The 27852-nt window shown below is 46.4% G+C and overlaps 1 protein-coding gene across 26 annotated transcripts; it reads right to left on the bottom strand.

Moving 5' to 3' along the window:
- Positions 1-27852, bottom strand: TPM1 (tropomyosin 1). Of its 26 annotated transcripts, none has more exons than XM_033851756.2 (10): positions 27606-27851; positions 26699-26824; positions 14240-14373; positions 11812-11929; positions 10521-10591; positions 10187-10262; positions 9156-9218; positions 8799-8868; positions 7287-7365; positions 1-824 (listed from the first exon to the last, which is right to left on the bottom strand). In XM_033851756.2, exons 1-10 carry the CDS (start codon positions 27717-27719, stop codon positions 791-793), a joined length of 885 nt encoding a protein of 294 aa, XP_033707647.1. In that variant the 5' UTR covers positions 27720-27851; the 3' UTR covers positions 1-790. The 26 variants fall into 26 exon arrangements, with proteins under 26 accessions (XP_033707647.1, XP_073657216.1, XP_033707645.1 ...); XM_073801115.1 differs by lacking the exon at positions 10187-10262 and adding an exon at positions 9673-9748 and having other exon boundaries at positions 27606-27845; XM_033851754.2 differs by lacking the exon at positions 26699-26824 and adding an exon at positions 26383-26508 and having other exon boundaries at positions 27606-27843.

Genomic DNA, 27852 nt, shown 5'->3' with positions numbered 1-27852 from the left:
TGTCCTACAATGTGCATTTATTCCATATCATTATACAAGGTTTCCATACAGTTATAACTCTTAAGACAATGTTTTTTCTTCACCATTGTACGTGGTGCCTAAATCTTTCACTTGAACATGGTGGAAATCCACATCGCGTGCTATCCCACGAGCTGTAACGAACTGCAAATGTGCCAATTAAAAGAAAACAGAAGCCTTAGAAGAGCACGTTGGCTTACAAACCCTTGGCTTTAGTGAATTCTGCCAGACAGGATCCGTAGTCTCACCTCATCATTAAACCCAAGACAAAATAAATTAGTGTTGGACAGAATTCTAAATTGTACAATATTGAATGAAAGACCACAGTGGGACCTTTTGTTTAAAGTAGCACCAATCCACACCTGATTGTGTTTCCAACATTAATCTTCCTGTTCATGTATCATTGGCACTTTGAGTGAAAATCTTTCTGCTTCAGCAAGGATTCCTGGACTAAGCATACTGTGTTGCTACTCTCTACGAAGTGTGGCAACGTCAACTTGGGAAATGGCACATTTAAATCATTGTTGCCTTGACACGGGCTTGCCTGTGTGTGTGTCTTTCCCACCCCTGATCTAGCTGGTACTTTGTGGATGTATCTGTGACAGTGGTAAAAGTAAATAAAAATGCATTTAAGGAGTTTCATGGTAAGCATGGTGTTTAAAAACAAAACAAAACAAAAAACAAAAACAACATGAAAGAATGTGGTCGCAGCTAAGGAGGTTTTCACATGTTGTTTAACTCCAGTAAAGTCTGATCCAGCATCTGGTGCATACTAAGGTTTTCTTCTTTGGCATGAGCCACTTTCTCTGTGGTGGGATTAGAAAATTAAGTCATGAATAGCTGCGCTTTGGACACAGTGGTGGTTTGTACATTTAGGCAGGCAAACATCAATCACAAACACAGGATGAGATGATTAGGGCCAGGCATGCTCGTAAGACATTACTCATTTCCAGACAAGGACCTACGAAGGGGAAGCTGTCTTGGACCCGAAGGAACTACAGGCACAGCAGGTTCTCACAGAGTGGCCAGGTGAACCTCCACCAACAATCCACTGAGGACAAAATGCAGGTGGGGTTGGTGAAGGTTCACTGGTCATGTGCCGTGGGAACAGGGAGAGGTGCTTGCAGCACTGAAGTTAACAGCAGACGTTTCTGAGTTACAGGCAGTTAAGGTCTGAGAGTTGTGTTGTAACACAGTCTCACAGAAAACAAAGATGACGTAAATAGGCTTTCTGACAACTTTTTCAATGATTTATTTCTGTTACTCATTAAAAAAAAATTACCAACACGTTTCATGCACACTCCAGTAGGACATTCTTATTATTATTTTCACAGTGCTCTATTTATTATTAGCATGACATTCTCACCAGAATCCAACAACACTGTTAGATTGAATAAAAAGCATACCTTTCAGACAATCAGGGACTTCTGACATGAACTCCTGTTTTCAAAAGCTATTTTGCCCAAGCATAGGTAATCATATTTCAAACACTATACCAGATACTTAGAAGTTAGAAATATGAATATGTAATAGGAATATATATTATATATATCACATCCTATATATAATATATATATATACTTATACCCATACACACCCCTCTGCTTTGGCTTTCTAACTTAAAGCAAGACTCAGTTCTCTGTAGGAAATAGAAAACATTTTTTTGGTCCTCATTATGTATCAGCTCAAACAAGAGGACCTGCTCTTGCAAAGATGAGTGCTGAATTGATTATAAACATTGATCCATATACACAGATGTAATTTTACCATAAAAGTGGTTTGGGGATTAAAGAGAACTTAATTATTCCAGATATGAGAGGAAAATGCAGGCAAGGCCAGCCTTTCAACTGATTCATGTTCAATTCTGCAGAAAGGAATCGTTTTCAACCCTATTAGGTGAAGGTATGACAGTCTTAGATTTCCTGCCCATGGGCTGCGTTCCTAGAATTCAGCCCAGGTTCTCTCCCACTTAAGTTTAATCCTCATTCAGGGCCAGCTTTAGTTGGTTAGTTAGGCGGCGGTTTTGCTCAAGTTGCTGGTAGAGTTCATCTGTACAGGTCAGCAAGCAGGTTAGCAGAAGAGAAGAGGCAGAAGGAAGAGAGGTTAGCTGGAGTTGGTGAGAGGGAGCTCGCAGACAGAACACAGAGGTACCTCGGGCGCCAGTCACTTGCTGAACAGGTTACCCTTACCCTGTGGTCAGCTGTCCTGTGCCCAGGAAGGGCGGATGGAAAAGGCCTGGCAGACTTAGGGAGAGCCAGGATGCCTCTCTTGGCAGGACGGGAGGGAAAGAGAGCAGCAGGATTCGAGGAGGAGGACAGAGAGAGGGTATGTTCCTCATGCATCTCAGTAAAACCACTGTGTAAACCGGGCTGAATGCAGCTTCTGGAAACAGCCTCAGGAACAGGGGCAGGGCTGGAGGCGAGCCCACTCCTTGCTAGGGTTCAGCTGAGAGCTTCCTGCGAAACCTCAACCTGCCCATTTCTGCTCACCTCTCGCTGGAACCCCTTTCATCTCCACTCCCAGGGCTGGCTTTCCTTTCAGGTAGCACCAAGAGGGGCTACCGCCGCTGCATTAACAGCAGAACTGAGCTCCCTGTCCCTCCCCTAGTTGCTGTGATACAGGGTGCAAATTCTGAACTCTCGTCCAGCCTAGATACAGGGCGTGTTACCCTACTCAAACAGCAAAAGAACAAGCATTTATCTCCACTCAAAACTGACTTAAAATTTAACTGCTGACCTTCTGAAGAGGATGGCATTCTCTGGTGCTAGATGGACGTGTATAGAATGAATAAAATCTCAAACAGCCACATGGAGACCAGTGTGAAAAGCATTTTACACTCGGGCATGTAATCTGCTCACTTGGCAAGGAAGGCAGCCACTAGAGTCAGTCTGTATCCGGGGGTCCAGGGGATGCCCCAACAAGGACAAGAACCTGGCACTTACCATGAAAAGCTGGAGAATACATTATTGCTTCCAATGACGGTGACAACCTAGACCCACAAAACTCTAACTTAATGATCTTGAAAAGCGATAATCCTATGCCCCGGGGAAAAGAAAAAGGTTCCGTCTCTAGCCCCCAGGTCTGTGGGGAAATTGATCCAATTCTTATTTTAATTTTCTCTCATGTATGGTAGGAGATGGGGAATACGTTATATTCGTTGTGCTTTCTAGCTTGGAATATCTGCTGCGTTGTCTTCTTTGTCCATCCAAATTTTCTGAATATTCGAAACCCCAGTCAAATGCCACCTCCTCCAGGGAGCGCCCAGTCAGAATTACTGTCTCTATTCCTTGCTGACTCTAAATGCACACCATCTGTTAGTTCAGACTTGCTTCCCTCATCTATCTTCCCACAAGATAGCCAGCTCACTGAGGGCAAAGAACATTTCTGGTTCATCTCTTTACCACATCCTTCCTACCTTTCATGGTATCTTGCATGTTTGAGGGGTGCAAAATCTATACCCCACTAGCACATTCACACTATCGCGTGGGAGATACCACCAAAGGCAGGTAGGATGTCTTAGTCTGCTGAGCCAATGTACAGCCAAACTGGGATGGAAGAACTCTGGAGAAATCCCAGAGAATCTAGAGGGTCAATGTGAATGCAGCTTAAATGACAGCTGTCCCTACCACATCCTCCTTTGGACCTGCTCCACTTCAGCTGCCATGGAACTGGTGTGCCTGGAACACTTACATGTTTGCAAGTATTCTTCCCTCCTGTTCTACCTCCCCAATGTCTGGGATGTCTAGTGCCAAGCAATGCTTTTGGGGTTTGGTCCAACCAAGGCTCTTGCAGCAGCTGCCTCTACATATGGCCTGACCCTGTGAGCTAGAAGCCTGGGCCCCAACAATTTCTTGATAAAATCAAAAAGCTATTTATCCTCCTGTGCACCCATACCTTCTTGGGCTATTCCAGATTTGCCTTCCAATCCATCAGTTTCCCATTTCCCCTTGTAGAATATACTTATAGGAAGTGTGAAAATCTCCAGAAGGGCTTTCAAAAAACAGATGTGCCTCCAAAATTAACTGAACATCTGCTCAGCAGAACTTTCAGACTTGTCATTTTATCTATGGCAGAAAGCAGGGTTACTCAGAGAAGGGCCCACTTCTATTACTCTGAATTTTAAAAGAACAAGGCAGGAATCATAGTCAAAAGCAGGCCCAAGAAGCCTCAGGAAAAGATAAACAAGAAATTACTGAAGACTTTACACTCTCAAGGGAGAGACACTGTCTAAATTATAAATTTTTAAAAGTCCACTATACCATTATTAAATACACTTACCTCTTAAAAAGAGTGTTTTTACTCTCTTCTGAGGTTTTGTAGAGTGACTGACATTTTCAATTTGTCCAAATTTACTTGAATACAGGGGTATATAAACACTCTTAGGCTAAGAAAAACTATACACAAACAGATGAAGGTCACCCACATTTAAAACACAGGAGAAATATAGCCAGACTGTTGAGGATGGAGAAATATTGGGAATGAAGAAATAAAAGTCCACATCATTTTTAAGTTCTAATTTTGTGATGTGTTATAAAAAAATCACTTAATTGCTGGTTTTGAATTTATAAATATAACTGATAAACTATAACTGAACAATTTCTACTTTTTTTTTTTTTTTTTTTGCGGTACGCGGGCTTCTCACTGTTGTGGCCTCTCCCGTTGTGGAGCACAGGCTCCGGACGCGCAGGCTCAGCGGCCATGGCTCACGGGCCTAGCCACTCCGCGGCATGTGGGATCTTCCCGGACTGGGGCACGAACCCGTGACCCCTGCATCGGCAGGCAGACTCTCAACCACTGCGCCACCAGGGAAGCCCTCTACTATTTTTAAGGGGTAAAAAAAAAAGAACCAACTTTAATGGCTATGCTTTAAAGATGTTCACAAAAAAAAAAAAAAAGTTAATTACTACAAAGATTTACTGTAAGTACAACCCCTCCTAAAGAATACATGATGCACTTAAGAGTACAAAAATAAATCTTGACTTGAACATAATCGTATGTTCCTTAAACCTAAGAATGTCATTTCATGATCAAAATGAAGGTGACTGAGGAATGAATATACTTTTAAAAAGCTTTAACTGTTCTTTGTGCTGTAAAAGGATGATCAACGATAACCTCAACTTACACTGTTTGAATCCACATTCCTTTTCACCTTTTCTGATATGTAAGTTCCTAGCAATGTGGGGTGGCAGCCACACCCTCCCAAGCAGGACTATCTAAACACCAACACAGAGGGCTCACCACATCCCAACTAAACATCTGGCAGAGGAAGGCACTGCTCAAGGCAGATCTTCCGGCTCCAACAAGCAACATCCCCTGTGCAGAGGTTCTCAACCCGTACTACATACCAGAGCCATCTCAATCCCTAAAAAGACACACATGCCCAGGCCTCACTCTAACGCTTGCAAACCAAAACTCTGAGAGGGACCCAGACATGGGTATTTTTTTAAAAGTTCCGCAAGGAACTACTGTTTTAGAGTCTCTTGGTATTAATGTATGATGTTCAGAATCGGGGGGGGGAAGAGCAAAGCAGCAGCCAAAAATTAACCCTCATATGTGTGATGAAGATTTGGAGTTTTATTCAGTGTTGAAACTAAAATGTCAATAAATAAGAAGTAAAAAGAATAGCAAACAGAAATAGCTTACACAGTGTTTATTTTACACTGCAATGAGGAGCTTCTGTACAATAGGAAGCACAGTGTGTGCCTGGCCCTAAGGCAGGATGTGGAAAGAAAGAACCAGGGTCAGCTGGAGAACAGACAAACTGCAGAACTCAGAGAGGAGGGACATCCAGCTTGATGAAGGGGTCGTGCGAGAAGTGAAGCAAAGAGACTTATCTGCATGAAGAGAAAAGGTGGGAGAAAAAGGAAAAAAGTGGCACAACGGAAAACAGGGAAGCTAAACTAACAGATGAGAGGAGCATATGAAACACAGGTAAGAAGCAGACATGCAAAACCCGCTGCCAGCCGCCACCTACAGGACAATGTCAATCCTTGCCCACCAGTGTCTGGACCCGAGGCCAGCACAAGCCCCTTCTGGGGGAGTTTCATTGCAAAAGACCCATGAACAGAACTTAAAAACAGATTTTAAGCTAAACCCACCTTTCAGAATATTTAACCATACTTAATGCTAAAAGCTTTTCTCATAGAATCACCACATTTTAGCACTGAGAGACAGATGATCTGATCCATCCCCTCATTTACAAATGAGGGAAGAGAGGATGGAATTCTCTCTAGTTTCCATGGTGACAGTCATGTCTCAAGGGATAGTGTGGCGATTCTATAATCTATAAGGCAGAAGGCACTTGCCAACACTCTTCAAGCTACCATTTTTCTGCATGGGTAAAGGAATGACAGGTGGGCCAGGAAACTGAAATTTCCAGCTTACGTGGAATTCAGTGCCATCTTATGAGATTAAAAGGAAGCCTCTGTGAAACATTCCAGGTTAGAATTTAGAGGGGCAGATCCAGCTTAACATTCAGGTTTGGTTAGTAATATGTAAGTTAGTCGTGTATGCTCCAGGTTCGCATGAGATTAAGACTACCCTACTCCACTCTTACTGCCCAGCAGTAGTAAAAGCTGGGCCATTAACTCCCAAACTCATATAACACAATCTGTGTTTTATGTCCTATTTCTTTGACACAGGTTGTGGTGTTTGTATGTTAATTCTTTTATATAAACAGAAAATTAAAGGCTTGGCTACCCGGCAGAGGGTTCATTTCTGTCTAGAATCCTTAAAAGGAAAATGTGACTTTTTACAGCAACATTCTTTATGCTGTTCTGGATCAATTTCCCTTCTCTGAGAGCCTCAGTCATCTGACAGTGTTGGGTTCCTTAAATTTATTATTACTTTTACGAAAAATGTTCACATTGTATTTAACTGAATCTCAGGAAACCGCCTTTTGATATTTCTTGGGAAATTCCTGCACAATTGCGTGGCCTACCAATTCTACTTGAGCCTAGTTTAATTTCCTAAAAGGACAGTGCCCAAGTCACACATATTCCAGTTCACTGCTTCATGGGAACAATCTAGCTGAGACAATGTGAAATAAATGGATTCTGAAAGGAAAATGGTTTTGTATAGACAGACAATCTACTTGGCCTTTATGTTAGTAGAATGTGAAAAAACAATGACTATCCTAGATTATGCAAAGACAGTGAGCATAAAGGTGTAAAGATGGAGATTCTGGAGATACAGAAGGGAGTGGTGGCGAATTTATCATATTAGCATGAGGGCACGGGTGTGAGCAGGCAGGGTGGATGAACATTTACATGGAAGTCATATCGTTGAGAGCGTGGTCCAGCTCCTCGCTGATGGCTTTGTACTTCAGTTTCTGAGCGTACAGCTCGTCTATGACCAGGAAGTGGAAGGCAGAGGTGCAAGGACATGGAGAGTGATCAAGAGATGGAGGGTGAGTGAGGGTGGCATGGACACCATCCCGACACAGCAGCAAGAAAAGGGCAATGCATGAAGGAATTGGTGCCGCAGCAGGTGGCCAATGCAGGAGGCGTGCGTTTTGTTTTTAATAAAATTGAAACAAAAACAAAAACAAAAAGAACAAAACCCATTAGAAAATAAAACAAGAAACTCAATATGAAAATCATAACAAATACGGCAGGTATATCAGTAAACCATGTTAAACCCTGAACGAAACCACACAAGGCTGTCTCCTGGTTGGGAGAGGGGTAACAGAACATCTTTCTTTTATAGAGCTATAATTTCATTACACTGGAGTAGTCAGCCACCTGCCACTATAAACAGTGGAAAAAATATCCAAGGGCATTGTTTTGAAGAAACAATTTGTGACTACAGTCTGTAATCCTTATCTGGCTCCACCCTGAAACCACTGACTTCCGGACCAAACTAGACCACGGGGGTATGGATTTCTGGGCGTCATCCAGACTACTCCTGTGGTCTGCCCACTCAAGCTGCCCTGGCTGGTCCAGGAGGCTTGAAAAGCGAGGAGAGCCACGCTTTTTATGGTGTTGCTGTGCCAAGTCTGCAATTCAGTTCTTCTTCTGATGAAGGTTTCATACTCTGCTGCAATTTGGCAGATTGTTCTGCAACCATTTGTCATTTGCTCTTTTCCACCAGCTTGGTTATCATCTGCACCAACCTCCAGTCCCTTCTCTAGCCACTTCTGCCTTTGATGTATATATTTTATATATTTTTTTCTTTCTTTTTCACAGCCTCAGAGTTCAACATTTAGGATTTCTGAGAGACAGAGAGGGTGTCACTAAAATAAAACCTAAATATCTTAGTGGAGAAGTGCTGAAGTATAATGTCAAAGTGTAGTGCCTTATTACCCTCCATCCCCGTCAGGATACACAGCACATGCCAAGATGATTAGTAACTTAAAAAAAAAAAATCCAAACCCTTACACTGAATTCGCACTTGGGGGAAGATAAGTTGTGCCTAAAAACAAATCCATACCATCCTGGCAATAATGAGATACCACTTAAAGACAGAAAAGACACCAGTCATTCTCACCTATGACCACCTTACTCAGTGTGAGAAATAAACCTGCCACACTTCTGAAGAGTGTGCAGTAGAGCCGCTTGGCATCTGCTGTTACAAAAAGAGATGGGCCCCGTCTGGTGGCTAACGGTCATCTGGTGAACAGAGAGTTTAAGAGCCACGGAATGAAAACCCCAAAGGGCAGACAGGAAGAATGTGCAAGAGCAAAGAAGTGTATCAAGGAGGACGCAATGATTGGAAAATGACTTTGCCGGGTCACTACTCAGCCATAAGGATTAAGTTAAAAACAAAACTTAAGATCTTACCTTCTAAGTCATCAATGCTTTTCTCCAATTTAGTTACTGACCTCTCCGCAAACTCGGCCCGAGTCTCAGCCTGCAATAATTCAATTTATTTCAATCAGAATTGGGAAGTTTTAGGCTTCCAGTAGCTACAAATATAGAGAAACTAGAGAATGAAAATCAAGCCTGGCACCCAGGAATGGGGTCTGAGACCACCTGCCAGTCAGTCACCACAGTGAGAGGTGGCGAGCACAGCTCACTCTCCAAGACCACCCCTGAAAATCCCTGGATCATTCTAACTTGAAAATGAAAAAGCCCTGAACAGTGCCGTAAAAACAAACTCAATCCAGCTGGCTTTGTGCACAACACCCTTAATATTACCTCCTTCAGCTTGTCAGAAAGGACCTTGATCTCTTCCTCATATTTGTCTTCCTTCTGCGAGTACTGTAATTAGAAAGAATGTTCCAGATGTCAGGCCATAGTTCACCCTATACTGAGGTCTTCTAATACAACGAAAGTGTCAGCCCAGCCAACAGATGTTGAGGATCTCTTAGGAGGTAATGGAGCCTCTGATATCAAATGGCATACAACAATGCATTCTCTGTTTTCCTGCCTATTGTTTTACATGGGATAAGAACAAGATAACTTATCCATTTGGCAGTTGGTTTAAATTAAATTGTTACAGATGACTCACATACTCAAAATAAAATAGATTCTCCATTAAAAAAAAAAGAATCTGTTATTGATAATCATCAGGAAATTGCCTCAAAATGACGCCATTTGCTAAAGTGTCTAATGGATTACTCCTCTCCTTGGCAGGGCCCCAGAAGAGAAAAAGGGGGTGTCTCTAGAGCAGCTCTTAAAGATGCCTTTCCCCCACGCCGTGCTCCTGGCCTACCTTCTCAGCCTGAGCCTCCAGTGACTTCAAGTTGTTCGTCACAGTTTTCAACTCTTCTTCAAGCTCGGCACATTTGCTAACGTTTTCGATCAGAGGTAGAAAGGGTGGGAGACAAGCCAAAGGAAGGAGGAGAGAAAAAGGAGAGGGATGGGAAAAAATGAAAACCGAGTCCTAGAGAACAAAGGGCTGCCTTAAAGTAGCCAAATCATCAAGGTACTAAAACGCTCCATTTTGCCATGGACACTGCTCCCGACACAGCAGAAAGGCAGGGTGACAAAATCCAACAACCTCGAAGTGTGATAATTTGGCTTCTTTTTTGGCTGCACCAAAGAGCATTTATGAAGGAAAAACAAAGGAGTATAAAGGACCCAAAGAAAGCACTTAAAGCAAGGTATAAGATAGCAGAGGGTGTAGTGAAGGTGCAGTCGTTATAAAAATGAACCAGTAGGCATTGGAAGCTGAAAGACGCCTGGGTTGCAGTTAAACCTAAAACCCATCCATGAGCCATCAGTACCTTATCCTCTGCAGCCATTAATGCTTTCAAGGTCTGATCCATTATTCTTAATTGTTCTTCCAGCTGTCGAACTTGGCTGTTAGTGGACACAGGAAATGCACAAGGCCATTCTCAAAATCAGTGTGCAGGTAAGGCATGCAGTGATACACGCATTCATACATAGACACCCCACGCAAGTCCTCCGTGTTCCATACTCGTGGCTCATCCACGTCAAATGAGCACTTAAGGAGCCCGGAGCTGAAACAGGTAAATGTGCAGCTGCCAGAAGGTCATGCTGTTTAGTCACTGCTCCGCAGCACCCCACACACAGCCTCCTGGCGCCGGGCCCGCTTACCCTTCTGAGAGCTCAGCCCGCTCCTCTGCACGCTCCAGGTCACTCTCAATGATGACCAGCTTACGGGCCACCTGCAGCAGAACAAACACAAAACACACACACCATGGGGCTTCCAAGCTCTGAGGAGGGGTGTGGGGTGAGGACTGGATCCGTCAGCCCCTAGGAGTCCTTGCCTCCAAACAAGATGATCCTCTTTCCCGTGCACTGGAGAGAAGCGACTCTCCACCAGGCGTGCCCATGGAGAGGAGGCCAGAGGCTTCTGCTCACCAAGACCCAGCGTGGTTAGTTATGGGTGGGCTGGCTCATCTTTAGTCCTACCTAGGTGAGGCCTGTATAGTTACATAGCATCCAGACCAAGTGTGGAAGGAGGGAGAGAGATGAAGTTCACAATCTCCAAACTAGCAGTGTGATGAGACATACGCCTTTTATGCTGAAAAGGCGGGACTGCAAGACAAGACTGAAAATAAACCTGAGAACTCCATCCAGCTAGAGCTCTGTACCTCGACTTCCTCTGTGTGCAGCAGGCTACAAATGCCAACAGAAACAGCAAGAGAGGCTGACATGAGAAGCTGCTGAGGTGACTAATGAGGTCAGTGGAAGAAAGGACCAGAGAGAAGAGATCCTAGGAAGCATTTCAAAATTAGTGGGCATAGTGTAACCTGGAGATGGGAGATGATGATGACGAAGAGTCAGTGCTGTTTCAGGATAGCCATAGTACATTAAGGGAAAAACTAAAACCTTAACACAGTCATGTGGGCTCTGTTATCACACAGGAGGTTGCTTTCATGGGGCATGACCAGGAGGTGATTCACCTGTGAACCTTGAGGAGAGAGGAGGACAGACAGAAAGGCCTCCATGAATCTAGGGAGCAAGTGCATGGTCTGTGTCTCTACACTGAACTGGGCTGTGCCAGGTGAATCACACTAGGGAGAACTGCTTGTGTGGTGACAGCATGAGAGGTCCCTTCCACAAAACACAAGAGGCCCAACTCTCCCTTCTCCTGACCAGAGAACTTTTGTCCTGGTCTTTGTGTGTGTGTGTTTGGGGCGGGGGGTGGGAGGAGGCATGGGGGCACAAAAAAAGCTTTGGTCTTTCCCAGTGCAACTGATCCCCTAGCAGATCAAAATTGAGAACCGTTTTCTGGGGACAAAGGAACGCTGCTTCTCAAAACCACCCATTTCTGCTAAGGAAGCAGATGGTTTCACTGAAGAACGCAAGGCTGTACACTGCTCCCCCGCTCCTGGGCCCCCGCGGCTGGGAGTCCACAAGGCCTTGGGCCCCAGGATCTGACCTCTTCATACTTGCGGTCGGCATCCTCAGCGATGTGCTTGGCCTCTTTCAGCTGGATCTCCTGAATTTCCATTTTCTCCTCGTCCTTTTGAGCTCGGCTTTCAATGACTTTCATGCCTCTGAAAAGGATAACATGCAGGAAGGCCCAAGATTTAGAGGCGACCTCCACGAACTCACCCTGCACCACAGTGGTTTGTGAGGCTCCGTGTAACTGACAGACCGAAACAGAGCACAGAGCTACTTTTATCTTCCAAACCATGAAACAAGACTTTCTAGAGCTGAAGGCAGAAAAGACATACACTTCCCTCTCTCTGTTTATTGTGAATGAAAGGTTACACTTTTGGTACTGTTGACACTGTCCAGGCAGCTAATGTGAAATGAAAGGTACCATGTGAGGATCCTGTTTGAATGTGGGAGGCATGGGAAGGTCAACAAGCTTTACCTGCTATATAAATAATGGGACTTCTGCCCTTTTCTGGTGGGAAGCTTCAGCTTAAAAATGGACCAAAGTTAGAACGAAAGCAAACTTATCTTCATGTACTTCCCTCCCACAAAGAAAGTAGCTGTTCTTACCCCTTTAGCCACAAATGTAAGTATTAGATTGAAGCAAATGAAATTGCTGGTATTTGACCACATCGGACCTGCAAAAATGGCAATTTCATGTGGGTTGACCTATATTTTAGAGAAGAAACTGAATTTTGCCTATAATAAAACTCATAATAGAGGTGTTGAGAGGCAGGACCAACACCATCTTCTATGCTGATGTATACGTTTGGATCCTTCAGCATGGTGGTAAGTTTTAGAAAATGTTAATTGACCTATATTACAGATTTATGCAATAACAAATTATGTTAAAACGGGATTCGTTTACCAAAATCTAACTAGGCAGTAAGATAAATAAGTCACTTTTTTTTTTTTTTTAAATGAAGCACTACAGTGTATTTTAGGAGACCTGCATCTTGGCTCGGCCATAAATTCTCTTTGAGAGTTCGGGCAGGCCATACCAGTCTCTGAACCCTAGTCTTCTCATCTGTAAAACCAGGGGACTGGAGTAAATGATCTCTAAATACCTTTTTACTCCAATGTCTAACACTGCCAGACTGCCTTCCTTTCAGGTTCACTAACAAGTGTATTTCAGGAAGAAGCCAGCCACAAAACCATTGGTTATATGTACACTGTAAGAGATGATGAGTCATCTTTAAGAATTCCAAAACTCTTGATTAGAAAAGAATCAATAATCAACAGTGAATAATGAGCTGAAAACTTCAGCTAAAGAGCTTCTTTAATCCTAAAGTCTGAAATCATTCTTTATCCATGGTGGCAGGGGGCAGAAATGCACCTCAAAGACGGAGAAATGGACAAAATGACTGACTGCATGCACCTGCCCAGGTCACAGCGCAGAAACACACTGCCAGTGTCTGAGACATCACAATACTTTGTCATCCCTCGAAGGGCAGAACTCTCTCTAGTCTTGTGGAGTCTTTCTTGGAGTGCTTCCAAGTAATGTGAGTACAATAACTTGAACAGTTGAACATGAGAGAAAATGCCTGGTGGAATACACAATGGCTGATATGGCCCTGGTTTTCCTTTACTACCACAAGGCTGAATCTTGGGGTAATAAGTCAGGTAGAGCCAGGTCATAGTGGGAGCATGCTCAGCAGACATGCAGATCTCACTGTACTTACCTATGCACGTGTGTCTTATCGGCTTTACTAAGTCCAAAACAATTTACTTTTGTGGATCGTATTTCTGTTTTATCTGTGCTTTCTCTTCCTCTCATTTCTTGGGCTCTTTGACAACTGACAGCCCATACTGTATTTACCTCGGCCTAAGCCTCCTTGGTATATTTCATGTTTTTTAACATCTTTATTGGAGTATAATTGCTTTACAATGGTGTGTTACTTTCTGCTTTATAACAAAGTGAATCAGCTATACATACACATGTTCCCGTATCTCTTCCCTCTTGCGTCTCCCTCCCTCCCACCCTCCCTATCCCACCCCTCTAGGTGGTCACAAAGCACCGAGCTGATCTCCCTGTGCTATGCGGCTTCCTTGGTATATTTTTAAATAAAGTCATCTTTTTAAAAAAAATGCATAACTGCTCCATGGTCAGTAGGAATTAAAGAACCAAAACACATCCCTAAAACCTCCCGTTTACACGTCCATCTCCCTCGCTGGGTGGTGAGCTCTAAGAGAGCAGGAATGGCGTCTTTTTCTTATTTGTAACCTTGGGGTTTAAAACAGTGCTTTGCACAAAGGTGTCCCACTAATGTTAAATGAACAAAACCATTAGTTGCACCTGGATCAAGTCAGGAAATAGTGCCACCAAGGTACTGTAAAATTCTTAGAGGCCCAAGATCAGAGAAGCCCTCCCGTTCCACCAGGAGGAAAGGCTGTGCTAACAGGTGGGCTGGACGAGGGGTCCTCACCTCTCACTCTCGTCTGCTGCCTTCTCGGCCTCCTCCAGCTTCTGCAGAGCTGTTGCCAGACGCTCCTGGGCACGATCCAACTCTTCCTCAACCAGCTGGATGCGTCTGTTCAGAGAAGCTACGTCGGCTTCAGCCTGGATAGAGAGAGTGAAAGGCGTTTCAGTGTCGGAGAGAAAGTGAGGGTAGTGCCTTCAGGAGGGGCTGAAACACTGGTTCCAGATGGGAAGCCTGGGCCCTGTGGTGAGCCACCCTAAAGTGCGTTACAAGCCCTGGTCAACTCTGGAGTTGTCGGATACGTTCATCCATTGACATACCCAGTGAATGTCCACCTTGGGGTATATGCAGATCCACACACATCATCCTCATCGGACAAAGCAACCATCAGCAACACTCTCTCCCTTGGTTCTCTTCCTCCACGGATTTCAACACGCTGGCTTTACCTGCCTGTTAAGGGGGAGCTTCATCACAGCCACCTCACTCGGTGGGGCCTGAGGTGTGGACAGAGGCGATGGGACTTACCCAGGCTCAGTCACACAAGACGAGAGCAGCACAGCGAGGACTCGGACTCGGGAGTCTCAATTCTCCTTTCTGCTGATTGTGTTCTCAAAGGGGCTTTATTAAATATTTTAGGAACTAAAATATTTTTAAATTCAGTGGTTCTAAAATATACACCATACAGAGACACAGCAAAACCTAGCAAGCCCCCTGCCCTTCAGCACCCCTTTAGAATAACTGGTCACACTGGAAGAGGGCCAAGACAAATTTCCCAAGCGTTTGTGACATACGCCTACAGGAATTTCTCACAAGTCAAGGTTGCTACAAAAAGAGCTTCAAACTCCTTAGAAGAAAAGCAGTACAGATACTGTTTTTACTTGGTATCTGTCTCTGAAATAAGATGTTTCTTTTTGGGAGATACAATGGTTACCTACAGTTATGAGCATTTGTTACTATAAGCCTCAGCACACTTGCAAGCCTGGACCGGTCCATTACATACACTTGCACTGATGGCTGTTTAAACATTATGCACGTAAGTGAAAGACAGAATTTGTTAATCTGGTACTGTTTCCTCATCCACTCTGAATGTGTGCTTTTCCTGGGGTGATGGGGTTTTTAGGACACTTGGAAGTTTTCTAAAAACTACAACATGCACTTTGGGACTATGCTAGCTCTCTACCTACAGTCCTGTCTTCCTTACTCAACTGTAAGCTTCTTATGTGCAAGGAATCACAATTCACTGCACAGAGTATGGGCTCAGTAAAGGTCTACTGAACAAAATGAGTAAAACCAACCTAATTTAAACAAAAGCAACTTTTTTAGTTTCTGGACCCATGATACACAGTTTGAAATGCACATGTAGTTAGAGTCTACGATTATGGCCTTGAAGTAAAGGAACACGAGAACATTCTGCTCTTTGCTCATCTAGATTTGTAAAATTTTAAAAGTCAAGTTCTCTCTGGGAAAGAGAGGTGATTAGGGCATCTACAATCATGGTGAAGGACTTTTTATAAAAACATGCAAATACACTTTTATCGCTTCAAAAATTAACTATGGGGCTTCCCTGGTGGCGCAGTGGTTGAGAGTCCACCTGCTGATGCAGGGGACACGGGTTCGTGTCCTAGACCGGGAAGATGCCACATACCGCGGAGCGGCTGGGCCCGTGAGCCACGGCCACTAAGCCTGCGCGTCCAGAGCCTGTGCTCTGCAACAGGAGAGGCCACAACAGTGAGAGGTCCACGTACCCCCCCCCCCCCCACACACACAAAATTAACTATGTAGTAATAATTGGCTGTTGGAGGCAGGGAGCAGGGGAAAATGTGAAATGAATCTGAGGTCAGTTAACAGTTGCACTGGCCCACAAAGTAGATCACTGCAGGTACACAGCTAGTAATGGGCTCCACCAGGTCTGGCAGGTGAATGTTGGGAGTTTTTTGGAGGAGGGATGAGGGTAATAGGGATAACACATTTCTTAAGTATGGAAACTTTAGAAAGTTTCTGGTCCCATGTAAAAAAACAAAACAAAACGAAACCGGAAGGAGGTATACATTAAGGGTATACTTTGGGATCAGGTCAGATTTCTTTTCTATATTTTCCATTTCCAGTAAAATTCTATTCATTTCATGAATGGGGGAAAACAAGCAAGCAACCCTGAAAGCTGAAAACTAAAATGAAAAGCAAAACAAAAACCACCCTCCAAAACACCACCAACAAAAAAACCTCAGCAGAGTGTCTAGGTCATGTACTCAGAAGTATTTTTCCCCCTTTTCTTAAATATCCTTGTTATAGGTGCTGCAGCCAGAGAAATGTCAACAAGATTTTCAAAACAATTTCTGTAGCCACCACACTCTAAGCTTCCTGTTCTGTTTTCGATCTGGGCCCCAACCTCAAGGACTTTGGACTCACAGAGAGGAGACTGTTTATACTCCGGGGAAAGAACCCTCCAGGTGCCAGGCCAGTCCAGGTCCCTGGCCTCCCACACACCTGGGGCATCAGAGAGTAAGGAGACAGCACCCCATGTTCGTTCCTGCCTCTGCACGAAAGATCTCCCAACCTGAGAGGGACGCCCATCAATCCAAATCTTCCCTCTTCCCTCTTATTGCCTCCACTCTAACCGTTCTTTCCCTTAGCTCTGGATACTGTTTTATAAATGTCATTAACTCCTTTTCCCCAGGAGCATTTTGTAGAACCTACATTAGGGGTTGTGCCCTACGGAAATACCAGTCAATAGGCCTCGTATACGGCACCAGAACAACAACTGGTAATGGAGACCTGTTCTAGGAGCCAGGACAGGGGCAACACAGAGAACAGACCTGTGGGTGGTCCACAAAACGGGGTCTAAGATGTTTAGCTGGAGGGGTCCCTAGGCATTGTCCAGCAGTTCCCACAACTGGCTGGGTGTCCAAATTCACCAGGAGATGCATATTAAAAATACAAATTTCCGGGCTTTCCTGGTGGTTCAGTGGTTAAGAATCTACCTGCCAATGCAGGGGACATGGTTCGAGCCCTGGTCCGGGAAGATCCCACATGCCGCGGAGCAACTAAGCCCGTGCGCCACAACTACTGAGCCCGTGTGCCTAGAGCCCGTGCTCCGCAACAAGAGAAGCCACCACAATGAGAAGCCCATGCACAGCAACGAAGAGCAGCCCCCGCTGGCTGCAACTAGAGAAAGCCTGCGCGCAGCAACAAAGACCCAATGCAGCCAAAAATTTAAAAAAAGAAACAAAAACAAAACAAATTTCTAGGCCCCATCCCTAGAGATTCTGATTCAAGAGGTCAGAAAGGAGGACAGGAATCTGCACTATAAAAAAGCAACCCCCCCCCTACCCCACCCACCATCCAAAGAAGCTGGAAAATCCTGTGGGAACCACTCATCTAGTTCTTTGTAGAAGAGAAAATAGGAAGAGGGAGGGATCTTTGACATGTTCAGGTCACAGCCATCAGCGGCAGGTAAGACTAGCACCAAAGTCCCCTGGTCCTCAACGTGCTGGCATGCCTGCCTCCCTTCTCAAGGCCTCCTGGAGCCTCATGGAAGCCCTGGAACTGGTGGTTCTCACCTATGGAGTCTTTCTGCTTTCTGACGTCAGAGCAGCAGGTTCTCTACAGCCACCCTGACTCCAACCCGCTACCTGAAAAAAGGCCTTCAGCGAAAGAACCTAACCAGGACTAGAAAAACGGTTACTGTACTGAATATCATCCGCTAAACAAGTCCTCTCAATCCATTTGGAAAAAAGGTGTCGTATAAAATTGAAAACATCATCAAGTAACACCAGGGCGGTACCAGCTCACACAAGGACACAGAGCATTTGTTCTCAACCCCAGAAACCAACGCCTGCTGCCCCAGAGGTTTCAGAGCAGGATGGGCAAAGGTGCTTGTAGGTAACAGCCCAGATCTGAAAGCAGTGTCTGGGGTGTATCGATCTCTATATAAGCTTCCCCTGGGAAAAACCTGGGCTCTCACTGGCTTCTCAGGCCTCACCATACTGGTCTGATCACAACTTAGTTTGGTTCTCTAGAATTCAAGATATACTCAATTCCATAAATTAATTAAGGACACCCTTATTTTCACTTTTTTTTGGGTGGGGGCGGGGCGTGGATTATGCTCTATGTTCAAAAGGCCCACATCTCTCACCTGCACTAGCTTTTATCCCCGGTATGTATTCTCTGAGTTCTGAGGCTTATTTAGATATTTTCTAAGGTTCTTTCCATCACAGCACCTGGGCAGTTTACTTAAGACTTAACTGGCTGTTGCCTGTCAGTACAAACCCTACAGACACATGACCATCTGTTATTTAAAAAGCAGATATAAATAACAAGGCATTTGGGAAGGGTCAAGACCCCAGACACAAATTATTTCCAGGCATGGAAGTCACCCACGTGTACTGGGTTAGCTTCTAACGACAGCTCATGTGTTGACACTGCTGGTGACGTCTTTGGGATGCTAGTTTCTTTCATTTCAAAAGTGCTATTGGGTCCCAACATGTAATGAACTACTCAGAAAAGAGACTGCTATATTAGTAAAGGTTACCAACTGTCTTCCTGCAGATCTGTTGTTAAACAACCACCAGGCGCTCTACACGTGTGTCTTAGAGCTGCATGTGCCCCCCAATCCCTTCCACAAGGTACCAGCTACCTAAGAAACTACAATAGATATCAAGGCACGCCCACACAATATAGCAAAATGTTACTCCAAGTCTGACTTGAAAGAGAACTTTTACAGGGCCTAGATTTTCATGAAATCCAGGTGTTCTAGCCAATATAACTAAAGGCAATTTAAAAATAGCAATGATTTTTACTTTAAAAACAAGTATTTCTGTGAGGACAATTAAGAAGAAATAATTGTAGGAGAATAATAGTATATCCTAAAAATGAATCCTCTGGAATGTATGTTCAAAGTCCTACCTGAACTGGAGTACTGCATGGGATGATCAAAGGTCAGGCCTTTTTATTTCATGCGAACTGTAGATGTACAGAGAAAGTTCCACCCAGTTTACTGTGTAAGACCCAAGTCCCTATAGCCAAGTTAAGCTTCTGCCCTTATATGGTAAGGAAAGGGGAAAAAAACACGGATGACATTAAGGGGCACTCCCATGGATAAGAGTTAAAAACAATCTCTCTATTGCAGCAAAGCCTGTAACTCACGAGGCATTTTTGTGTAATGAGTGAGAAGGGATGTGAACAGGGTATTGTAGTGCCTTCGCCTTGCCTATACATGAAAGCAGAAAGCCAGAGTATATGTACACTCCAGCTACTGCCACCCTGGCGGGGGGGGGGGGGGCGATGGGGACACAAAATGCACTTTTAGATTCCTGTTTTCAGAAATATTTACCAACTCTAAGGAGGGGAGGGGCTGGGAATTTTTGTAAATTGGTTTTTCCTGTGATTTAATGAAGTTACCAATTAAGAACCTACAGGCTGCAACTGTTAAGTGCCCTTGTTTGCTGAGTACCATCCAGAAAGAAGGAAAGCAGACTGCCTTCTTCCTGCTCCCTCTTCGATAAGGACAAAAGACAAACAAAACCCTAGTGGGTCACAAGACCTGGAGTCAACCATTACACCAAGCAAAGTAGCCTCATTCCAAAATTTTGAAGGGTCCACACACCTTGGAAAAACAAACCAGTATAAAAAAAAGGGATGGTTGCTTTTTCCAAAGTTAAGTGCTGGTTGTAATAGGGCCAATTAACTACAGCCTGTCTGAATCTTTGAGAATGTGAATTAGGGCCAACTCTCCAAATATTTTTTGCAGTGGCTCATGACTTTGTCACTAAATTTTTATCCTTGCTGCCAAGAGAAACTGTGACTGCTAGCTTAACTCACAGCTATGCCTGACAACTACCAAGAAACCACCTTCAATTAGCTACCTTTAAGTTCCAGTTTCATAAGTTAGGAACACCTCTCAATCTGAAATTCTTTCTTCAGTGGTCTGACCCAGTCCTCAAGTTGCCGTCATAAAAAGTTCTGTGCCCATCCAATCATCCGGATGGACTATTTTCAAAAATCACTTAAAAATTTTTGAAGCTAAACCACTTTTAATATAAAGCTTTGAAAAGAACGAAAGCATTATCTTTACCCAACGGGCCCAAGAAGAGTACTGTCATAAAAACTAAGCCCAAAAGAGAAGGTGAGCAAAATAGTAACAATGTGCCCTTCATAAAATTTATCTTCTGTGTCTAATATCGATCACCAGGCCAACAGTCCATAAGAGGCTTTCCTGTACAGGACCACATATTCCCTTTCTTAGCAGGGGGAGGGGAGTTCTACTGACTTCCACCACTAATACTACTTCGACCCACCAAACATTCCTTCCAGCCTGCCTGTGTCCTCTCTCCGTTCAAGTTGAAAAAAGAAAAAAAAAATTGATTAGAAGCATTGAAGTGGAGTGTTCTAAGATGTAGTGAAATGAGCAGCCCATCTTTAAGACCCTTTGATAGCTGGTGAACTGAAAGCAAAGGAGCAATGAGCGATGCCGAGTGTGGAGCAGTTCTAATACCAGCTGATGCAAGGCACTTACTCTAGTGTGCTAAGCACCATTGCAACTTCCTTACACACACTTTTCATCCTCACAACAGGCAGGTACTACCATTACCCACATTTTACGGTCGAGGGACTGAGAAGTTAAATGATTCAAAACCTAGCGGCCTGGGCCCAGAGTTCTTGTTCTTATCCATCATGTTCTATTGGTTCTAATGGTTCAAGGACAACTGCGAGCCAGAGAGGGAGTCAGAATTCATTCATTGCCTGGCCAAATTGAGAGACATCCATGGGACCGCTGCTGTCTTGTCCTCTACAGAAAATGATCTTTTGCCTATTGATTTCCTGGTTCCTGCCTATTTTATCTGAAACTTCATCTAGTTAGGCCTTCCTTTCAAGAGGACCCATTTGCTTCTAAGTATTTTATGCAAAACAGGTCTCATAGCTTCTGCAGCCAGCCATAATGCCATTACATACACCTCTCAACTCAGAATACGCCTCTATTAAGCACAGAAGGACCCCACGTGAGCGCTTGTCATAAAATTCCCAAGGTGTTTGAGTATCCTGATTTAACACACACACACACACACACACACACACTCAAAAATCAACAAACAGCAAATGCCTTAACTACCTCTGAAATCCTGTTCCGGTGTGCTGGATGCATTTGCCTTAGTGGAAAGGAAGCCAGGTATTACACTCAACGTGGGGGAGGGGAAGCCGGCGGGAGAAAACACCCAATAATCGTAGCTATTTGGCCAACTTTTTCGAGACTCGGTAACAAAGGAACATCTACCTGTACAGGAGAACTTGGGAGGAGGGATGGTTAAGAAAGGGAAGGGCAAAGGGCCGCATACTAAGTCAGAACACGCGCTGTCAGTGTCTCAACCACCCCCAGAGAAACAGGCTTTCAAGAAACCAAGGCTAAACAGGGATGGGGGAGTTTAGCATCCCCGGGCCCCAAAGCCAGACAATGCCTCAGACGTGACCTGTTAGCGCCCTTCCCAAAAGAACGGATTTCCAAAAGAAGGGACCTCTTCCGTCCCCACTCTCCGAGTAAATAATACCAGCAGCGCAAAGGGCACATGCCGGGGGACCCGAGACGCCGGGCCGAACGCGAACACCCCAGACATAGAGTTCCTTCTGGGAAAGAGCTGCTTCCAGAACCTTCTCAACACCACTAACTCTCCCTCGGTTCTTTAGACCAGCGAGATGAAAAGGGCTGAAGTGAACGGGCAGCGCCCCTCCCCAGAGCCCGACACCTGCGGGCCCAGGTGCGCCCCGAGGCGGGGGGAGGGGTGGCGGGGGAAGGTGGGCTCCGGGGGGCCCTGCAGGGCTAGGTGGGGCCGACTGGGGAGAAGGCGCCTCCGGGGATGGGTGATGGGTGGGTCCCTTACGGTCTCCCTCAGCTTCCTCTCGTAGTCCAGCTCGCGCTGCAGGCTGCCCGCGCGCTCCTCCGCGGCGTCCGCCTGCTCCTGCAGGCTCCGAATCTTCCTCCGCACCGCCTCCAGCGAACTGCTCCCCGCCATTGCGCCGGGCGGCAGCGGGCCGGCAGGCTGGCGGACTGCCCCGGGAGAGGCCGGCTGCTGCGCTCCTGCCGCCGCTGCTGCTGCCGCACTCCGACAGCCCGGCCACCCCGCCCAGGCCGCGGCGCGCCACAGCAGCGCCCCCTGCGGCCCAGGCACAGCCCGGAAGTCGCGACCTCCTAGGCTGCGCAGGCGAACCGCAGGCGGGTGCGCGAGAGCCGGGGGCGGGCCCAGAGGGCGGGGCGGGGCGCGCGCCGCGGACCCCGGGAATTCTCCAACCGCGGGAGGCACCGCGCATGCTCGCGGCCGCGGGGCTGACAGGCGCTGCGCGCAGGCTGCCGGGGCACCCGGTGAGCGGGATGGTGGCCAACGCGCCGAGGGTGTTACTTCGACTCCCAGCGCCCCTCCCCTGCGCCGTGGGGAACCCGAGTAACGGATTTGGCTGCAAAGGGCGACGGTGCCGCCTGTTGGCGGCGGGAGCGCTCCGCTCGGGACTGCCAGTTTCCCATGCCCAGGAAGGAGAGAAGCCGAGCGAGGGGTTTGGGGCTTGAATGTACCCCCAAAGGGATTGTTCCTCGATGTAACGAACCCCAGAACACAAGATCCTAACCACAACTCTCCTTCCCTCCAAACTCATGAAGGGAAAACCACTAACGTATTGCATAGAGGTTAAACCTCCTAAATGCTGTCTCCCTAGGTTAGAATCTGGCTTTTGGTTCTCTCCTGGTTGTGTGACGGAAAACAACTTGACTTTATCTGTAAAAGCACGGTTAATAGTAGTACGTTTCTCATAGGATTGCTGTGAGGATTATGAAATGACAGAAAGCACTAAGCACAATACCTTGTACGTAGTTAAAATGATAGCTTTAGTTAATAAATACACAGGCACTGTCTGAAGAGTCAGGCTACGGCCTATAACCAGCTGTGGGACCTCAAGCCCGCCAGCCTATCTGGGACTTACTTTCCTTTCCACAAAAACAATCATCTCAAGGGTCCCTTCTAGTTACAACCTTCTCTGGTTTTAGATCAGCCTCTGAGATCTTCTGGAATCTGACCAATTCTGGGCCGGACTGAGATGTCTTAAAAGGCACACCAAGGAAGGCTACAGAACCCTATGAGAGGGTCTGGCTACAGCTGGATGAAAACCAAAGCGGACACAATCTTTGGGAACCACCCTCTGCCAATTCTCCCCTTCGGCTACGTTTTTAAATGTCTTCTAAGTCTCACAGCTTTCTTTCCTCACCTTTCCCACAGAAGGCCCTTCAAGTCAGTTCCTATGTGTTTAAGTGTGGGAATAATGAAGAAAAAGAAAACACACTTGACAACCCCCTCCTACGCCAAAGCCCTAATGAGGAAGCGCCTTGCTTTTCTGACTCATTTGCTATGGACTTTCTCACAGCCTCCCTCTGCTGAGACTCTCACAAAGCCCAGCATGGGCCCTCACATCCTGTAGGTGGAGCCTCTAGCTTTGTTTCCACACAGTTCATCTAGTCAGGAGGGAGGTCACAACTGCTTCCCTAAGAGTACAGACTGGGGGCCTCCAACTTTGAGGGTGGGAGAAGGGGGCATCTGGGAGCCTCCAGGAGAAGCAGAAACTGCTGGACAGGTGCAAATGCTCTAAGCAGCCAACTAGTGACTTAATGTCCTGCTTTTCAAACATCTGGGAAAGTCAGTTTCAGGTGAGTTCATTTTCACACTGATGTCATTATACAAGAGTTTAGGACAGTTGTTCTCAGCCTTGGCTGCACATTGGAATCACCTGGGTATTTAACAAATACTAATGCCTGCATTCCACTCCCAGAGATTCTAATTGGCCTGGGGTACAGCCTGGATTTTAAGTTTTAAAACCATCCTAGGTGATTGTTTAGGTAAGGTTGAGAATCACTGATTTAGAAAGCAAAGACCTACAGGGAATAAAGACTTACATACTGCAGATGTCAGAGACATCACAGTTATTGGGGAAGGGGTTGGGCCAGAGAGAAAATGGAGCGCTTGATCCCCTTCAGCCTCACTTATGTGGAGGGAAGACAAAAAATTCAAAACAAAACCATCAGAGATCCGACCTTGCAAGTTACAACCTTTCAAGCTAGGAAGAGCCCATTTCTGGAATAGGATCTGTAAAGTGTGTTGGTAAATTAATAGAAAAATGTTTTTAGTAGTAGAAAAATGTGAAAATGTTTTACATTGGTGAGTAATAGTGCAATGTCCTAATACAATTCTACCTCAGGAAGTTGACCTCTCTCCTACCTTTCTCTAGTGACATCTGTCTCTTCCTCCTCAAGTCTTCACTATTTTTACTAGCTAGGAATCACTCTAAATATAGCATTTCTTCACAAATGTCTTGCACATCCCTACAGATTCCAAACAACCTAAAATGTCTTAAAGGGGAAGATGATCAATATACTACCAAAAAAAAAAAAGTGTACCATATTAGGGATAATTTTCCAGTGGAAAGAAAAGAACACAGCTTCAAAAACCTCCCTCTCCTCCTGGCTCCGCCCTCCCCCACCGAGCTGGCTTTAAATATCCTCTTTGCCACTTCTGCCTCACCTCATTCCAATGCACCATTAAACAAGACTTTTCAATAAAGACATGATAGAACCACATAGTTACAATAATTATGATTTTTTTCCCCTTAAGATCGTAGTAGATTTTTCTCCTTCTCTTGCTTTCAGTCTTACTGGGCTATTTTCAAATTCTCTGCATTCTTTTCCTTATAAGGAATATCTCTCCTTGATCTATCAGCGGCTCTTTTGAAAAAGCTAAATAAACGTCCTGCTGGAGAATTTCGGGGAGACAGACATCCTCCATTTAACCATATACGGAGCAGACATCTGATCTACATTACACAAAACTGGCGCAGAGTTATATGCGTTTTTTTGGCTCTTTTTCTAAAGCCAGGTAGTTTGTAACTTAAATATTTTACCTAAATCAGTGTTTCCCTGAACCCCCTTTCCAGGGACCTTGCTTTTCACTGAAACTTTCTTTTTGTCAGATTCTAAATGTCCTGTGTCTGGATCCCTCATTTACAAAGCACACTCGGAGATTACATTTCGTGCCTTTCATGTCACAGAAAGCCTTACTGATTTCAAGACCCAGATCCTCCAGCAATTTACACTTTACTCTCATACAAAAAATTCTGCTGCTGCACTTGGTAGTTCAACTTTCTGGGCATAGGTTTCCCTGGTGCTCATACATTCTTGAAATAGTTACCAACTTCCCAACGAATTCTTTCCTAATTGGGCCTCTAGGCTTAATTAGCTTCTCGAACGGTGTGAAAAGAAGTCGGTCCTCTGGAAATCTAATGCTTGTCTTGACTCATGCAGCAGAAGAGGCAAGCTCTTCGGCTAAAAGGATTCCAGAGGGCAGTGGACAAAATGCTGGCAGAGCTTTTGTGGTGCGTGCATCATCCTTGAAACTATGTGGTGGTTGTCAGCGGCTGACAGGTTGGGGTGGGGTGAGCAGGAGAGTCGGGGGCAGCTAGCTCACTATACCATATAAAGCACTGAGCTATATATAACTCCCAGCTTACTTTCTGGATCTGGTGCCCTCAGACTGCAGACCCAAGCAAATATCGTCTTCCCAGGCAGATCTTAAGGGCTGGATTAAGCTTCCCTAGTGAGTAAGGAGGCCTCAAGTGTTTCTGTGGCCCACCATCAAGCTTAGCCTTCTAAGTAGCACCATGCCATTTTTTCAGTGCCATCTCTAGTCTGTGTCCTGACTAGACCCACCACCGAAAACCAGGCCTTGCCACCCACCAGAGATGGCAAAAGGAAAGACAGTGGAGAAAACTAGGCATTCTGTTTGCACAAACCTCGGTGATGACACCTCGGAGGTTTTCTGCCACCATGGAGCAGGGTTCACCTCCAGAGTCCAATTTCAGTTACTGTATTCTTCCAGCTTCTCACCCACCCCCCTCCACCCCCAGGGGTGGGGGAAAGAAGGAGAAAAAGAAAGAGGAATGGATGAAATAAAAATGAATGTGTGCAGTAGCAGTCGGAGGCAGCATCCAGTGCTCTGGGCCACGGCAGGCTGTGTGCGGGTTTCCAGCAAGAGGAGGTGACCCTCCTCCATTGCTCTCTGGCCCCTGTGGTGACCCCAGAGCGGCCACCAGGGCAGGAGGTGAGGGAGGCAGTGTGTGCGTGCACTTACGTCGGTGGCCTTTTTCTCCGCCAGCTCCAGCTTCTCCTGGGCATCTTTGAGAGCCTCGGAGTATTTGTCCAGTTCATCTTCGGTGCCCTTGAGTTTCTTTTGCAGCGACACCAGCTCATCTTCCAGCTGGGAGTTGGCCGTGGGGGACGGGGACGGGAGGGGGGGTGCAGCAGGCAGCGTGATCCCGCAGGGGAGGGGTGTGGGTGCACAGAGCCAGAAGGACAGGGACAGCGGGAGAGAGAAAGGGAAAGACAGGGAGGGAGAGAGAGAGAGACAGAGTTAGCCATTCGTGCGCCGCGCCGCGCGCCCAGGGTACCTTGGCGGCGGCCTCATCGGCGGCCAGGAGGCTGTCCTCTGCCTTGTGCAGCTCCTCCAGCACCCGGTCCCGCTCGTCCTCCGACGCCCGCAGCAGCTTCTCCTTGGCCGCTATGTCCTCCTCGAGCTGGGGGGCGGCGGCGGGCGGGCGCGGCCGGCCGGCACGGACCGGGTGTTACACACACACACACACACACACACACACACACACACACACACAAAACACGGGCACCGAGTTGGCTGGGGCCCTTCGGGTGTGAGGCGCCGCCGAGTTGGGGTTCAAGGGTCCCTAGGTAACCCTCCTCTGGCGCGGAGCCCACTCCGCACCCCACCCCAGCCCCCGGGGCGAGACTCCTGCGGAGGTCTCAGCGGGCTCAAGCCCACAACTTGGGGGTGCAGAAAAACGCCCCCGTCTCCCCGGCCCGCCGTACTCTCTAGTCTGTCCATCTTTGTTTTTAGGAATAAACTGTGTGACTGTCCCTCCCCCCTCCCTCGCGTCCCCCCTTCCCAGTTGAATGTTTTATACTCCCCAGTCAAAAAGTCCAGAAGAACTTCTAACACTTTCTGGACTTGATCCCCTTCAACCCTCCTCCTCTCCCCTGCCCCCGAATCCAAAACTGATTTCTCATCCTGAGAATCAAGTGCCTCTAGGACTTGAAGGGACTTCGCGGGCTCTGGGAACCAGAAAAGGGAAATAAGCGTCCCCAGACGAGAGAAAAAGTTAGAATAAGCCAGAGTCTCGTTCTTCCCTTCCCCCTTCTCAGACGCCCTGGAGTGGGGTGGCTCCCCGAGTCCTCGGAGTGAGGGGCCGGGAAGGGGTGCGAGGCCCGGGTCCCGGGGCTCGGGGGCCCCCGGCGGGCAGAGCGCGGGCGACCGGCCGGCGCAGGGCCGGAAAGGCGCAGGCAGACCTGCTTGCTCCTGTCCTCCGCCGCCTTCTTATCGGCCTCCGCCTGCTCCGCTCGATCCAAGGCGTTCTCCTTGTCGAGCTTGAGCATCTGCATCTTCTTCTTGATGGCGTCCATGGTGGCGGCGGCGAGCGGCCCTGGGGCTGCGGCGGCGGGAGCGGGGAGGCAAGAGCGTGGTGGGGAGGCCGATCCGGAGTGCGAGCGCACAGCCGCCTGCTGATCCCAGATATGTACTTTCCCAAGGGGGCGA

This window comes from Tursiops truncatus, chromosome 2, assembly GCF_011762595.2.
Source record: "Tursiops truncatus isolate mTurTru1 chromosome 2, mTurTru1.mat.Y, whole genome shotgun sequence".
Classification (NCBI taxonomy): Eukaryota; Metazoa; Chordata; class Mammalia; order Artiodactyla; family Delphinidae; genus Tursiops; species Tursiops truncatus.
The sequence above is the reverse complement of the archived record's forward strand: the minus strand, read 5'-3'. Positions and strand labels throughout refer to the sequence as shown.

Excerpts from the sequence above, each read along its gene's own strand:
- TPM1 (XM_073801119.1), bottom strand. The coding sequence starts at position 27,719 with ATGGACGCCATCAAGAAGAAGATGCAGATGCTCAAGCTCGACAAGGAG. Across the intron at positions 8,869-9,155 it reads TTTCTGACAAGCTGAAGGAG|GCTGAGACTCGGGCCGAGTT; the intron begins GTAATATTAAGG and ends GAATTATTGCAG. Across the intron at positions 7,366-8,798 it reads AAGCATTGATGACTTAGAAG|ACGAGCTGTACGCTCAGAAA; the intron begins GTAAGATCTTAA and ends TCCTGGTCATAG.